The sequence below is a fragment of the Anopheles coustani genome, chromosome 3 (assembly GCF_943734705.1).
Source record: "Anopheles coustani chromosome 3, idAnoCousDA_361_x.2, whole genome shotgun sequence".
Lineage (NCBI taxonomy): Eukaryota > Metazoa > Arthropoda > Insecta > Diptera > Culicidae > Anopheles > Anopheles coustani.
The window spans coordinates 49,626,447-49,640,735 of record NC_071288.1 but is presented as its reverse complement, the minus strand read 5'-3'; the positions used below and the strand labels follow the sequence as shown (position 1 = coordinate 49,640,735).

Genomic DNA, 14,289 nt, shown 5'->3' with positions numbered 1-14,289 from the left:
GTTTTTGCTGTTTATTTTATTTTATTTCATTTATGCATATATTGTGATTAGAGATGAACCTCCATTTGTTTTCTAATCCTTCAATACATACTTGCAGATAATTGGAAAGATCTAAGTGCGAAAGCAAGGCACACTGAAACCTGTTCGTCGGAACAGAGCACGAAATGATAGAATGTATTCAAATGTTGCCACTTCTCCGAACAAAGAAACAAATCCGGTTCATAAACAAGAAAAGCTCCCCTTTGCAACCTTGCTAGCTTTCAGCATTTGGTCGTGTGTTTGCTCGAAATGCAATTAGACACGTTTGTCCACCGGCCGTTAGGAAGGATGCAGCCCGGTCCCTGGTCCGGTGTGAAAGTGTCACCAGCGCTGGGCAAATATACCCAGTATGCACATTTTCCACGTACCGGTACCGTTTCTAGGCACGCACGCGCCACAACCAGCGTTGGGGAGCATTGTGAAAAAGTGAAATTTTTGTTTGCCCAATTGTTGAGTAATCGTAAACGGGCTGGATAGCGCACCGCTTCCCCCGGGGTTTTACTTTCTCCGCGTGTTCGTTCCCTTGGAGCTTTTCCTCTTCCCCATCTCGCCGAAGCCATCCCTCCACCACCCCCCCCCCCCCCCCCCCCCCACCGGTTCCATTACTATTACCTTTGGTCGCTCCCGTCCGTCATAAATATTTACAACTGCCCCGCAAGAGCAGGGAGGGCGGAATGGGTTGGAGCTTTGTTGGTAATTTTCACAGAATCCTCCCCGCCTTCGAAAGCCCTTCACTGAGTTCCCTCCCCTTGAGTGCAGCAAGTGCATCCATGCCCGTGCGCACACATACGCACACGCACCACCAGGCAACTTCCGCGTTCAGGCCCGTGGAGGGTGTGCCCGGAATAATCACTCCCAGCAACCCTTCCCGCAAAAAGGGAAAAGAGCCCACCGGAGACGCTGAGACGCTTGCGTAACAGGCAATGCAATGGAAAGTGAAGTGCAACGTTCTGCAGGTCCATCCAGTCGTTGATGAAGCCATCGACTGCGCCATTTCTTCGCGCATTACCTGTCACCGACCGGCACAAAACCGGGGTGGATATAAATAAATCAGCAAAGTTTACAATCATCCCTACAATGAAAGTTAATTTTAAATTCGAAATTATACGTTAAAGAGCAGGACGATCGATAATAAACTGCAATTTCGTAAGACTTTACGTAACACAAACACATAAATTGAGAACCATACGTAAATTACTATGCATTGTGGTATGTTGTGGAGATACAAAAACATGACAATAAAACTAAAGCAGGATCGCTCAATTGCACTTTGAAACTATGTTATTTGGAGAGTACTGAATTTGTGATATTTTAAATTCACAAGTTTATCAAATCTTGAAAAAGAAATTAATGATCAAAGGCCAAACTTTACAAAAACAAAGAAAATAAAACACTGAAAAATAAAACTTGACTAGAAAATAAAACACAAATCAACACCAACAGTAGGCTTCTCCACGTGGGAGAAACCGGAAGCGGAATTTATTTTCTCTATTCAGTTCGGTCACTGTAAAAGTGGTTCCTGATTCGCGTTAAACTCCTATCATTTGATTGCACATTTTCAATGTTCGTCCCGACTCCTGTTTACCAAGCGTTGGATCTTCAGAAAAAGAGCTAAGTACGTTTACTAGCAAATAATAAATAACAATAAATTACGGTGGGCTACAATGATTCGCTTGCAATCAAGCAATACAGCGCAAGAAGAATGTCTTCGGTTTTCCGGACACACGCGGTGCCATATTTTCCCCTCCCCAAGAAACTATCCCGCCTCCAAGCAGCACAAGCGAGAGTATCGACTTTCGTTTTTATATCTATAAACTAACTTCCTTTTCTTGTCCCTTCCTCTTGACCTGGTCTTTTTTTTTGTGTTTATTGTTCTCTTCCCTCCATTTATTCGTTCTTTTCCTCTTCTGCTCTTTTCAATTTTCTTCCCACTTTTTCATCTGGTTTGATTTTTCCCTCGTTCTTCGTTCTCCAAAAAAGCTTCGCCGAAGTAACGCCACGTAAATGCTTCACCATTTTTTCAGCTTCAAGATGTTTGTTTGTTGTTTCGGGGGAAAAGGTCCACTTTCGATCTCGCGGTCGCCGTGTCTTGCTACCTAGAACTTTCGCTTTCTCCTGTCCATCAGCTGCTGGCGTCGCCGACTCGCCTCGACATACCCCTCCAGGATCTCCCCGTAGCGGCTCCGGTTCAGCGAGTCGTACCCGGTCGGTTGTTGGTAGTCGTTCGGAGCGCTCGCTACATCACCCCAGCCCCCGTACGGTCCACCAGCGTCAGTGAGGGTCGGAGCAGCCGCCGCCATCGCCTCGTACCGCTTGCCTCCCTCCTCGCCCCGGTTCCAGCCGCTCCACCCGTCCCAGCCGTTGTCCTGCCGGTCGAACTGCAGCTCGTCGGCGTCGTCGAAGAACTGCTCCACGTTCTGGACCTGGTGCAGCCCATCGCCGAACGAGGGCGCCCCGGGCGTGGCGTCGAACCCGTGGAAATGGTTGCTCTCGTAGCCGAGCGGGATGTACTTGCCGCCGAAGTCGGCCATCTGCTGGTGCGCGTGCTGGATCGAGTGCGGCCCGGCGTACGAGTCGAACAGGGACGATTTGGTCGTGCTCGCCGGGGCCGGCGGAAGCTTCAGCTTGTTCGAGGGAACCTGCTGCTGCTGCTGCTTCTGCTGCTGCTGGTGCTTCTTGTGGAAGCCGGCGTCCTTGCGGATCGGAATGTGCACCACCTCCAGCTTGCTGCTTTCGCTCTTGTCGCTGCTGTGCGGCTGCTGCAGCAGCAGCTTGAGCGCGATCAACGACGACACCAGCAGCGACTTCTTGCTCAGCAGCAGCGAGAACGCCGTCGCCATCACCAGCTTCTTGAGAATGAAGTGCAGCAGCAGCGCCTTCAGCGCCAGCAGACCCACCCCGATCGGAACCGCCTTCTTCATGTGCTTCTTCCAGCCCTTGCGCTTCTGCTTGCGGTGCTTCTTGCCCTTCTTGCCCTTCTTTCGCTTCTTGCCCTTCTTGTTACCGCCCTCCTCAATGCTGATCGAGTAGGAGCCGTCGTCGTGTCCACCGCCTCCGCCGCCCGCCACCACGATATTATTATTGTTGCTTCCTCCACCGCCCTTTTTGCGACCTTTTGTTTTTGTGGGGAAAAAATATGAGAGTATCGAGAGAAATTCAGAATTAGAAAAATTACTACCACATATTGGCAAGGTATCATCGATTGAAATTCAAAAAGCTGCCACGTGTTAACATAGCAATCCTTTTTTTTCTCTATCGGTTGTCAAGGGCTTTTTCACGTCGATACACGCTGATCATAACGGCACCGGACTCCAGCACTCCGTTCGATCCAGTGCTCTCGTTTTACCGTTGTGCGGCGTGTGTCTTCCAGGGCACAGAATGCACTCTCACGTGTGCGGCAAACCGTGAAACGCGAGGCGCACGTGCGGGACACTGCATCTGAACATTGTGTTCGATCGTGTTTACTTCCATCTCAAGCTTCCTTCCTTGCGAATCGCTACTCCGTCATTTTCCAGGCAGTCACGCGTTGCGAAGGAAAAAAAAAAAGAAGCACCGGATGCTACGACTCCGGCCCAGGCTGGACCGCACTGCGTGTGCACCGGTTGCATGCGGCCGGAGCGTCTCTGCAATCTAATCGTGTGAGTAGAAAGCGTCACTGGTGCGTCAAGGCTAGGTGGGCCCCACGGAGATGAGCGCAACGTGTTGCAAGCGATAATTATTGCAATTATGTTTGGCTAACGCGCCAGATTTATCATATCTTAACGAGGAGGGCTTTTAAAAATTGCGTTGCGTGGATTTAAGAGAGCAAAGTGAGAAAAATACGCCAACCCGTTAAAACCGAGCAATTGTAAGCTTACCCTTCTGTATCCCGTTGTCTTGTATCTGCAGTCCAAAAACTTTTTCAAATGAAGGATCTTTTAAGTAATCATTTAATTTTTAAGTTTACAGAAGACAAGCAAACGATTAAGCAACATGAGCAGGGATTGAAATGAATATTTTATGAATGATATAAATAATATTTTTGGTTTGTTCTAAATTCTCCTCTTCGCTTAACACATGCAGGTACGGATATAAAACGTAAGAGAGAACTGTTTACTACTTTTCCAATTCTTAAGCACGGTGAACAAAAATATCTTTAAAATTTCATTTTTAAATGACTGTATGGTTTATATGATCATGTCCCCACCCTGTAACTTCAGTACAAGATGTTTGTCTTGAACGACACAAAAAAAACTGTAGCAAACTTAAAAAATAAAACAAATGATACTAAATCTTTAAAAAATTGTAGCAAACTTAGTTCTCTAGTTAAACCAAGAAAGCGAAAATGTTTCCGTTAAAAGATGGTATTCATCGACATTTCTGAACTGCTTTTTGACGAAATATTGTAGTCGGTTGGATTTGTACAATTTTTTACAAAACTTGTTTAAGAAATAACAATTTCACTTTGGAGTAATGTATACATTTCTGAGTAAGAGTGAAAAAAATAATCTCAGAGGAATTAAGGTATTACATGACGCGGTTTTACAAACACTCATTTTTACAGCTAGATTTTCCCAACTACAAGCGAACAGCCCACTACTACTAATAGCTGCCACCACAATCACCTTCAGCAATGGCCGTCAATTGCTGACCCGGTTCAATCGGCAACTCCTGCGAGGACTGCTCTCCCTCCGACGACTGCTCCTCGTTGCTGGCGGCACTCGCTTCGTTCATATCACTCATCCGGATCAAACCGTGCCGTATGGCGAGCTCCCGCAGCGACCGGAGGTTCTTGCGAATGTCATCGCCCCGAAGGTTCGTTATCCTTCGCAGCACATCCAGGTATGTAGCACTACCGACAGATGTGCCGTTCTTAGCACCATCATTCCTCGCACCGTGCACCAAAACCACCGCAAACAGAAGCACCAACAGCAAGGAACGTCGCATCCTAACCCACCACAAGAATGTCCCAGTCTGCGACGTTAAACCTGGCTCCACTCTTGCTGCTCCTTGGAAGGCGTTTCTTTGGGGCCGCTTTTTTGTGCATATATTGCACACCCGATATTCCTGGCACGGAGCTGGAATCTCCGGTCCACACTGGTTAGCAATCGGAGGTGAACTAAAATCGCAAAACTGCAACAATCAATAAAACCTATCGTTGGCGGAGGAAAGCTTTTTTCTCGCCCAACCGCCTTCCGACGCATTCGGGTGCCGAACCGTGCACCCCAAACCGAACCTACGCCAGCACGCAAGAGAAGCAGACGCACTACTAGGAGGAGCTTCGGTTACGCAATTGTGCGATCGTTAATTGGTTATCCTATTTTCCGCTGCGCGATAAGATAAACTCATACGCAGCAGCATACGGCACGCCAATGGCCCAACCCTCCCGGGTGTTTGTGCAGGGGTGCAGAAATGAAGAAAAATGATGAACATGCCACGAATGATCGCGGATCACCGCGGAAGACATTGTTTCGCATAATGAGGGAGCTGTGTTCTTGCCGTTGTCTGCCTTCTTCCGTTATCTCTTGCGTGGCAAAATGAAAAATTGATGAGTGTGTTACAGTAGTCGCGATTACCGGAGAAAGTATGGTACTTTTAGTGCAGTGAGTAAACATGCTACAAGTCTTAAGTACTACCATGCTACATGCCTTAAGCCTTATGTACTACAAGCGCCAGTAAACTATTGTAGTTGAACCTTTTGTTGGAAGTAAACATACACTAGTTTAATTAGGATATAAGAACAATAAGTAACTCATCAAGAACAATTTATTTAACAGTCATGCCGAAAAACATTCTTCCCAACTGAAGTCGATTAAATCCAACATCGACTTTTTTTACCATCAATCGAACCAAGGGATAGTCAAATTGCATACATTTAGGCGCCAACTCAATACAATTTTAAAAACGCCGTTGAACATCGTAAGCAAAACAGTATGGAAATTACACTCGCGTGCTCGCTGGATTTCGAGGCATGAAAATAGCTGCAAGCTAGCTAAAAATTACTCACCCGAGAGTGATGCACAGCGATGCCAACGAAAGTGAGCATGCCGCTATGGCCAGCACATTCGTAGGCAATGATAAATCCTTCTTAAATTGTTCACAAACGATGCGAAGTAACAAGTTTAATGCACCGAGCACGGATTAAAGTTAGGCCCCTAACGAATGCGATTGGCAGGGTGGAAAAATATATGTTGGTTTCTCATGCTGATAACGAATCTTAATAGCTGGAGGACCATTACTATTCATTTCGATCTCGATTAGCGCGTGCTGCACTTCCCTCGTATGTACATAATAAAGTGTAAGGTTTCTCATACTGGCACCTCAATTGAAACTTTATTGTGATCTATGTTTTGCCGTTATATTTAATCGCTACAGAAAATTAGTGCTTATTTCAAAACTACTGTATTTTTCAATAAATATTCGGTTGCTGTTACTCTGAAGCTGGTTCAAAATTAGGAGTGCACTATGTTATCTACAAAAAGGCTGTCAAACTGTGTTAATCTAAACAATACCAATCGAAATACGTAGATTGATTCAGGTGAAAATAAAATTACCTACCAATACGATAAACTATCTGAACGTACGTGTTCAACAAACGCATAAAACCACATCAATAAAATTCAGTTAATTAACTCCGGGCATCACCTCAGTAATCTGGGTTATCAGTGCTGCTTTAAAAGTAAATCGTATTCATAAACCATCAGCAGTGAATGTACAACAACTGGGTTAAAGAAAACCTGAGTGTTTCCATTTCTTTTCCATCGGCTCTGCCCCGACACAAACGCTTCTTCGATCGGAGCACCAGCTTCCGTTATCCGTTCCCACATCACTGACCATCGGGGAGGGCGCTGATTGAAAACATTGTTCCACGTGTTGGCGCATCATACCCGTGCACCGTGTGCCTTTTCCGTCGTTTCTTTCTCCCATTATGCACCACGCAATCATTAGTAACACTTTGAAAACCGATCACATAGTGCCTACCGATTCCACGAGTCTTTTCTCCCCGTCAGACGGATGCCACCCACTGGCCCTGCTTTTCTCATCGTCTTCCTATATCTACTCATACGGAACGGTTCATCGATTTGCCACAGCCATAGTTCTCGTGCTTCGGAACGGCGTATACCAGGACTCGGAACAACAAAGTCTATTGAATTTGACCACATTTATTTTTTTCCAAAATTGTTCCCCCACGTTTAGGCCTACACTCTCGCCGAAAACGAACCCATCTTTCTATGGATGGTTTCGATACGGCCCCGTTAGCAACGTCCGTGGCGGTGTCAACATTTTTGACAGCCGTGTACCATTGAAGGGTGCTCGCGTTTTGCGAGGCCAATTTCTCGGCCGCAGAATGGACGTCCGAACAATTTGCTTCAGTTTTAATTATCTACACTTTTCTTTCGCCTGTTGTCTGCTGAAACTGTTGAAAACAAAAAGAAAATGATAGTTGCCCTATCCTCGCACCGTGGGGTCGATCCTCGCCCATCTTACGGAGAAAAGGGAGAGAGGGAGTGTGTGTGTGTGTTTGTGGGGGGAGCATTTCATGGGCAGCCTACTTTCCCTCCCTCTTCGGGTGCAATTGTTCCTAACCTAACCTAACAATCTTACCGCACCTTCGAACTATTTAACTATAATAGGAGCTCTAACTTAAAACCGACGTCGAAGAATAGACGGCACGGAGCATAAAATCTCCGAAATCGGTTGCGCGCGGAGTGAACCACCCGTTCGCTCGCCCTTCCGCCCCATGGCGTTGGTTCGTTGTTGTTTCGTATGAGGCGCAGGAATAGTGCAGCTTTCTTCCTCCTTCCTTGGGAGTTCGTGTCTGTCGGTTTTCTTCGATGTGTTTGCCATGGATGAGCGGACGTCGGTTGTTATGCTTGTGGCTACCGAATTCTGCCACCACGGGCTCCCGCTTCTGCTTTCTGTTCCAGCCAGTAGGGTGGTACTATCTTCTAATTGACACCGTGCCGTGAGCCCTTCGCTGGAGCCTCATTAAACCTACGAAAATCGATAATAAATTAGAGGACGACCTGGACCGCCGCGGATGACGGACACCTTCGAGGATGGCGAGGCGAGATGCTGAAAGACAGTGTGCGTTGGTGCACCGAAACCGGGAAGAGAAAAGAATCATTACATCGGTTTTACATTCCACGGGGGCTTGAGGCAACGTGTCTTCGTTTTTTATTCCCCTCCCCGGTTGTTGTTGTTTTTTTTTCTTTTATTGAACGAAAGTACCGTTGGGATTAGTTTTGGCCCACATAGAGACACACTTACCCATCCGATCCGATCCGGTGGACGCTGGCTGGAGGATCTCCCGCCGGACCGCCGCGAGGGTGGCCGCCGCACACGGGACGGTGTTCCGTTCAGTTCTTGGCGCCTAGTACTTCTTCAGGCTGACGACGGCCGTAAACAGGGCGAAGAAGAAACCGGCCAGCCCGGCCGACTTGACCAGCAGTATCAGCCCCCCGATGATGGCCGGAACCAGCGCGAGGAACTTGATCTTGTACGCCAGCAGCAGCGGTATCAGAAACTTTTTGTACTTCTTCTTGAGGTGGAACTTCTTCTTGCGCCCCACGGCATCGCTTCGGTCGGCGGCCGAGTGCCGGGTGCCCTTCACCACCGCACCACCGCCTGCTCCGTCGTCGTCGTCGTCGTCCTCGGTGGAGGCGGAAACATCTGAAAAATAGACATCTCATCAATGGCCTACGTCGATCATCAAACTGTCAGCCGACCGACGGGTGCGCGAGGCTTCACGCTCGCGAGCGATTACGGGAGTTTCCGATTTCTATAAACCTATCATCATCAGCATATGCGTGCGTGTTGAACCTTCCCCCCTTCGGACATCGCACTCGCCCAGCTATTCTTTTTTTTTTGACAAACAGGCGAATTTCTGACGGCAAGAATGACCTCAATTAATGTGGTCTTCAGCGCAGTTTGGCGGGTTGTGGCACCGTTCCCTACCACAATTAAATCATGGGTCATTAAGTTCCCACAGCGACCCAAGGGGGAGGGAACCCGCGAACTACGCACTAACGGTATGGTACCCAAGCGTCGGGAGGGAAAATTTCTCCACAAACAAAGCCTGAACACACACGCACAAAAAAAGAAACAACTCCACTAACTAAAACCCGCACCAGAAACCAGTACGCGCAGAAGAACGAGAGCCCAGTAAACCACGGATGCGCCCGAAAACGGGCCACTGGGTTACAGCGTTTGTTTGGTCAGTCGGAAACACGAGGGACATGAGGTGTCATTTAAATATTGAATCTACTTTATTTAGCGCTACGTTTCCCCCCGGCTCTCCGGTTCTCTTCTCAGTGAAAGCAACGCTTTTGCAACACCAGGATGGAACGTAATGTCCACAAGGGTCGTTTCTCCGGTTACTGAACCAAGGTCAAGGAAGTCGCAACTCTTACCTTTCTCCTCCTCGGAACAGTTTCTCCTGGAAAACATTTTCTTGCGCCGGAAACCGAGCACTTTGCCCTCCAACAACATTGGTCTCCAAGAACTTCGTAGTGTAGAGTTATTTGTATGGTTCTTGAAAATATTAAAGTTTTTCTTGTAGGCTAAATTTTATTGCAAATATTCTATAGCCATTAATCCATAAATTTTGAACATAACACTGTTTTTGAGTCCAGATAAACATTGTTCTATACATGTTTATATTGCCCGGGTTTATTTTTTGTCCTAACAATCGATGATTACCAATCACTGAGCAGTCAATTTTAAAGTAAACAGTTAGCTGATGAGCAGAAAGAATTTTTTTTTTAATATTTCAAGTACGTTCTTTACGAATATTGTGGTAGATGGATACTTTAAAATAGATTTGTTTGTCCCGCATTAGATAGCAGACGAAAATAATGAAGTAATGCCGTCCGGAAATCCACGAAAAGTAAAAAGGACTTCCAACGAAGATCGAGAAAGTTGTTTACGCTGAATGCAGATTATAATAAAATTTTAATGTGCTCGAATTATAAATTAAGTGTATTTTTATTCTAATGATCTTTGAAAACGAAGTTAAACCTATATCATGTAAACATCACACCTTGGAGGTGTCAAATGTTTAGTTGCGTTTGAACCATATTCATTTACGTTTGAACCATACACTGATAGGCAACAGCATTTTAGTTGGGCGTCAAATGTTTACTTACGGTCGAGCTGTGTATAAATACAGCTGAACATTGTTTACCTGGGCTCGAAAACGGTGCAATATAGAATAGTATTATAATATTTTTTCAAGTAATAAATCAAATAACTTTGGACCTAATTTATATGCGCAAAAAGATGATTTCCAGAAGAAGATGTAATAAGGAAGAGAAAGGTACAGCATACGAGTATGCTTAGGAAAATTAATGCGTATTTAATAAGATGTTAAACTGTAATTTTAATATAATAACGATCCAGTATCTTTGCAGCAAGAAAATTCTGGTATGTTATCTTCATATTTCACTCCTCAAAGATTTTTTTTCCAAATGCTTCAGTGCTGCCTTTACGTGAACATGGAAATAGCATAACGGAATCACGAAAACTAAGGAAAAACCTATCGCTTGCCACTGATTGCGTTGTAAGGTTAAGCAACACGGAGTTCGAAATGTGATAGACGCCGCCCGATTTCCTCCAGAAGTGTTCTGCTGAGGAATGAAAAGTGCCTCCTTCAATGATCACCAAACCGAGAGCCTTCCAGTACAGCGCAAGGGTTGAAGAGTTCTTCTCCCCGTTATGTTCTTAAAGATTCAATTATGAAATCAATATAGCACCGGCCGGTGGAAACCAAGCCGCCAACACTTACCACCGTCGACGAAGTACTTCCAGAGGAAGTTCTCGATGCCACGCGACCGCTCCGCGCTCCGAAACAGCTCCACCAGCCCGGTAACGTTGCCCGCCCTCGCCGGGCTGGGAGCGGGCGTTACCTGCTGCACCACCTCCAGCTCCCGCTCCTCCAGACCGGGCGGAATCTCGACCTCGGAAAATCGAGTCATTGACCGATTGTTGATGCGGCTCCGGCTGCCCACCACGGGCTTCGCCAGGGGTTTCCGGACCCTCCAATTATTACTACTGCTGCTGCCCACGCCAACGGACATCCTCCACGCCGCATCCACGGGATGCAGCACGTGCTGTTTGTTGGGAGTGAATTTTACGCTTTCGCCCGTGGCGAGCGGCGCGCTCGGGCCGGGAAAACCTTCGCCCTGGCTGAACAGATGGTTGAAGTGCATGGCGGTGAGCCCGGCACTGAGCTTTCTAGCGCTGGCCGCCGGTACATGGTCCGCCGACGCGTGGCAGCACTGTCGCACGAGGTACCCTGCCGTCACCAGCACAAACCATACGATGTACCGAACGTTCGAATGCATGGTGCATTGAGTACTTGTCACGGAGAGTACACGGAAGTCTTGGCACACACGCTGGCGTTTTTTTGTCGTCACCTTAATTTCATGCACACGAAGAAAGAACGCAGATATCCACAACTAACGACCCTTGAAGCACAGACAGTCACAAAAAGTGTCAACAAACGGGACGCGACGGGGTTCCTCAGAAAAACCAAACACACAAAAAAGGCACACAAGTCACAGGCATACAGAAGTCGCCTCACAGAAAAACCCAAAAACAAACTGCTACACCCTGGGAGTGCCACCTCGGGAGGCTTGGTCGGTATATCCCGTTTTGCTAACCGTCGGCGCGAGTGCCAGAATGCGAATGGAGCGAACCTCCGGGGAAGTGATCTGTGAAGCCCGCCATCACCCGGCTTGGCGCTCGGGGTTGGCGCTCGAGGTTTTCCACCGCATCGCCGCATGCTCACCAATAAAATTCGTCGGCCCCGTCCCAACCCCCCGAAACACAACGCGCCTTCAGAGGAGCTCGCTCGAGCTCTAACCTCAACGCGACTCCCGGGGGTGGTGGAAACAGAAGGAAACGGAGGGAAAACGCGGCCGGGAAGCGCAGCTACAAAACTCCCATTAAAATCCCCGCCAAAAGGGGGGGTACCGTACGCGTCGCACCGTGGAACCGCAGAGAGAAAGACTGGCCAGAAATTGAATTTCTTCTTTCCCTGCCGGTCGCTCGGGAGTCGCGACTCCAGCGTTGCGGTCTCTTGCTGGCGCACATCGACCGGGCAGCCTATCAACCGGCCAGCTGATGATTGCGAATACTTCCAAGGGCCGGTCGGAGCTCGATGGACCGAGAGAACTGCCCTTCCCCCACCGATCCCTTTTGCGGCTCCTGCCCTGTCAACCATCAATTCTGGAAAGAAACAAAACGGGACGAATATTTGTGACTACGAGTTTTCCACCAACAGTCAGTGCAGGCCAGTATTTCAATGCCATTCTTTCTCCACACCGCTCTTTCTAGTGGTCTCCAATTTTGGGTCTTTTATTGACGCACATAAACCCTCCTCCCCCTCACTCCTCCCCGTTTCGTCGGTTGTCACGGGATAATACACAACAAATTATGTTAACGACTTTTCTTCATGCTCGAACGCAAATCCGGAGCGTACTCCCCACCGCTCTTAGGCGGCACCGTTTATCATCGCTGTTTGCTCAAGCCATCCGAGAAGTTTCACTTTTGTTCATTCCGATCCGATGTCACCTGTTGTCAACGGGGCCCGGATGAAGATACCCTTGGCCCTATCGTTGGTTGTTTCAACCCGAGGAGGCTCGACCGATTTCGGCGAATTTGAACGAAATTGAAACAGATTCCCGGCCGCACCGAACTGTGCGAGTGTATGTGTCAGCGTTAAAAAAAGCACTAGAAGTAAAACACTAGAAAGTAAAACGATACCTCCTCCCCCCAAGGTACCATACCGGGAGTGAGGAAAACGGGAGCATTAGGCAATAAAAAAAATCAACATTAACAATATGATTAGCGTTCACACAGTGAAAGCTGTGATAATCCTACAGCCCCGTAGTAGGGCTTCCCTCCCGCGGGCTGCCCGCATTGTTGGGGGTTTAATTAATTTCCCATTATAAGGTATGGAGATGGTTAAAGGACTTGCACCCGACACCGGGCCGAGACCGTTAGCTGCCTTACTTATTGGCTCGAATTCTGGTTCGGAAGCAAGGAAAAGGTTTTTTTTTTGGTTGTGGTGTGTGGAAAGTGAAAATTCATCTCCTCAGCCGGTGGAGCAAGGTTTGGGTGGGGCAGATTCGGGAGATAGGAGATCGTGCGGATAAAATTAACGCAAATGTTACAACCAATAAGCAATGTTATCACTTGGCATGAATTTAAACGACTATAATTATCGATGGCTTTGTGTTTGGAGCAAATTTACACGTGCTGTAAATGCTGAAATAACTTTCATCGGTGAATTTCACCCAAATTCATCTCTTCCCGGTGTGCGAAACTCACATAAATGCATCTTAATCATTCTTCTTAAAACTCACAAACCGATCTCTGAACGGAAACACGTGGCCATCGTCTAAAAACGCGGTTATACAGTTATCAGCTAATAGTTCTAGCGGTCGGTTGTAATCATATATTGGTTATTTGCAACGGGTTTTCCACACATTACCAATCGACGGACGAAGCGAATGGTTTTGCTTTTGTGCGTTCACGTTGAATCCATTAAGTCTACGTCTATTGAAGTCTATAGAATTTATTGTACCCTAATCTACGTCTATGGAATAGATTGTACCCTAATAGGAAAGCATTTCAATAATGATGAGCCTTCCAATGTTATTGAATTAAAATGTTTGCTAAGCATATTTTAGATGAAGAATTAGCTTAATTCTGCTGCCATAAGGTACGAATTAGAATTTCTATTCCTGTCCCACGGTGTCCTAAAATATAAATTCTTCGATACGATGTTCACAAAACAAAACTGGCCATCATTCTTAAACTCTGACATATTTCCCCAAAATAATCCCAAATTGCTGCAGCCGGCCGGAAGGAATCTAGGTCTGCACTATCAAACCAGTGTGTTCCAATTCCGTTTTCCCGATAACACTCCCGTTTCTAAACGGTCCCCGACCGATGCGGGGAATAATCTCTTCGCTCGCACGTTTACCGGCACTCATCTCCGGGCGCGCCTTCCCGGCGCAGCTCGAACGCGCGGTGCGGTTTAGTAGTCGAAACTTTTAACTATTAAACTGCCAACCACCACCGATCCGAAGGCCATCCGGGCCAGGCCGCCGGCCAAATTAACATACTTTCGATGGCCGCTGCGAGCAGTTCCCCGTGCACGTTCGCGCGCACGAAGTAATTAACGAATTTTCCTTTTCCTTTTGTTTCGTGCCAACAGAGGCTCGCTTCCTGCGGAGAGTTTTCCCGACGCAAGAAGACAGT

At 47.2% G+C, this 14,289-nt stretch overlaps 2 protein-coding genes across 2 annotated transcripts; both read right to left on the bottom strand.

Annotated features, from left to right (window-relative positions):
* Positions 1-2,135: 2,135 nt before the first annotated feature.
* On the bottom strand, positions 2,136-4,965 carry LOC131262403 (uncharacterized). Its single transcript, XM_058264399.1, has 2 exons — positions 4,632-4,965; positions 2,136-3,151 (listed from the first exon to the last, which is right to left on the bottom strand). Exons 1-2 carry the CDS (start codon positions 4,963-4,965, stop codon positions 2,136-2,138), a joined length of 1,350 nt encoding a protein of 449 aa, XP_058120382.1.
* Positions 4,966-8,392: 3,427 nt separating this feature from the next.
* LOC131259692 (uncharacterized) lies at positions 8,393-11,363 on the bottom strand. Its single transcript, XM_058261261.1, has 2 exons — positions 10,805-11,363; positions 8,393-8,691 (listed from the first exon to the last, which is right to left on the bottom strand). The coding sequence occupies exons 1-2, from the start codon at positions 11,361-11,363 to the stop codon at positions 8,393-8,395; spliced, it is 858 nt and encodes a 285-aa protein (XP_058117244.1).
* Positions 11,364-14,289: the final 2,926 nt, after the last annotated feature.

Excerpts from the sequence above, each read along its gene's own strand:
- LOC131262403 (XM_058264399.1), bottom strand. The coding sequence starts at position 4,965 with ATGCGACGTTCCTTGCTGTTGGTGCTTCTGTTTGCGGTGGTTTTGGTG. Across the intron at positions 3,152-4,631 it reads TGCTGAAGGTGATTGTGGTG|GTCGCAAAAAGGGCGGTGGA; the intron begins GCAGCTATTAGT and ends CAAAAACAAAAG.
- LOC131259692 (XM_058261261.1), bottom strand. The coding sequence starts at position 11,363 with ATGCATTCGAACGTTCGGTACATCGTATGGTTTGTGCTGGTGACGGCA. Across the intron at positions 8,692-10,804 it reads GAAGTACTTCGTCGACGGTG|ATGTTTCCGCCTCCACCGAG; the intron begins GTAAGTGTTGGC and ends TCTATTTTTCAG.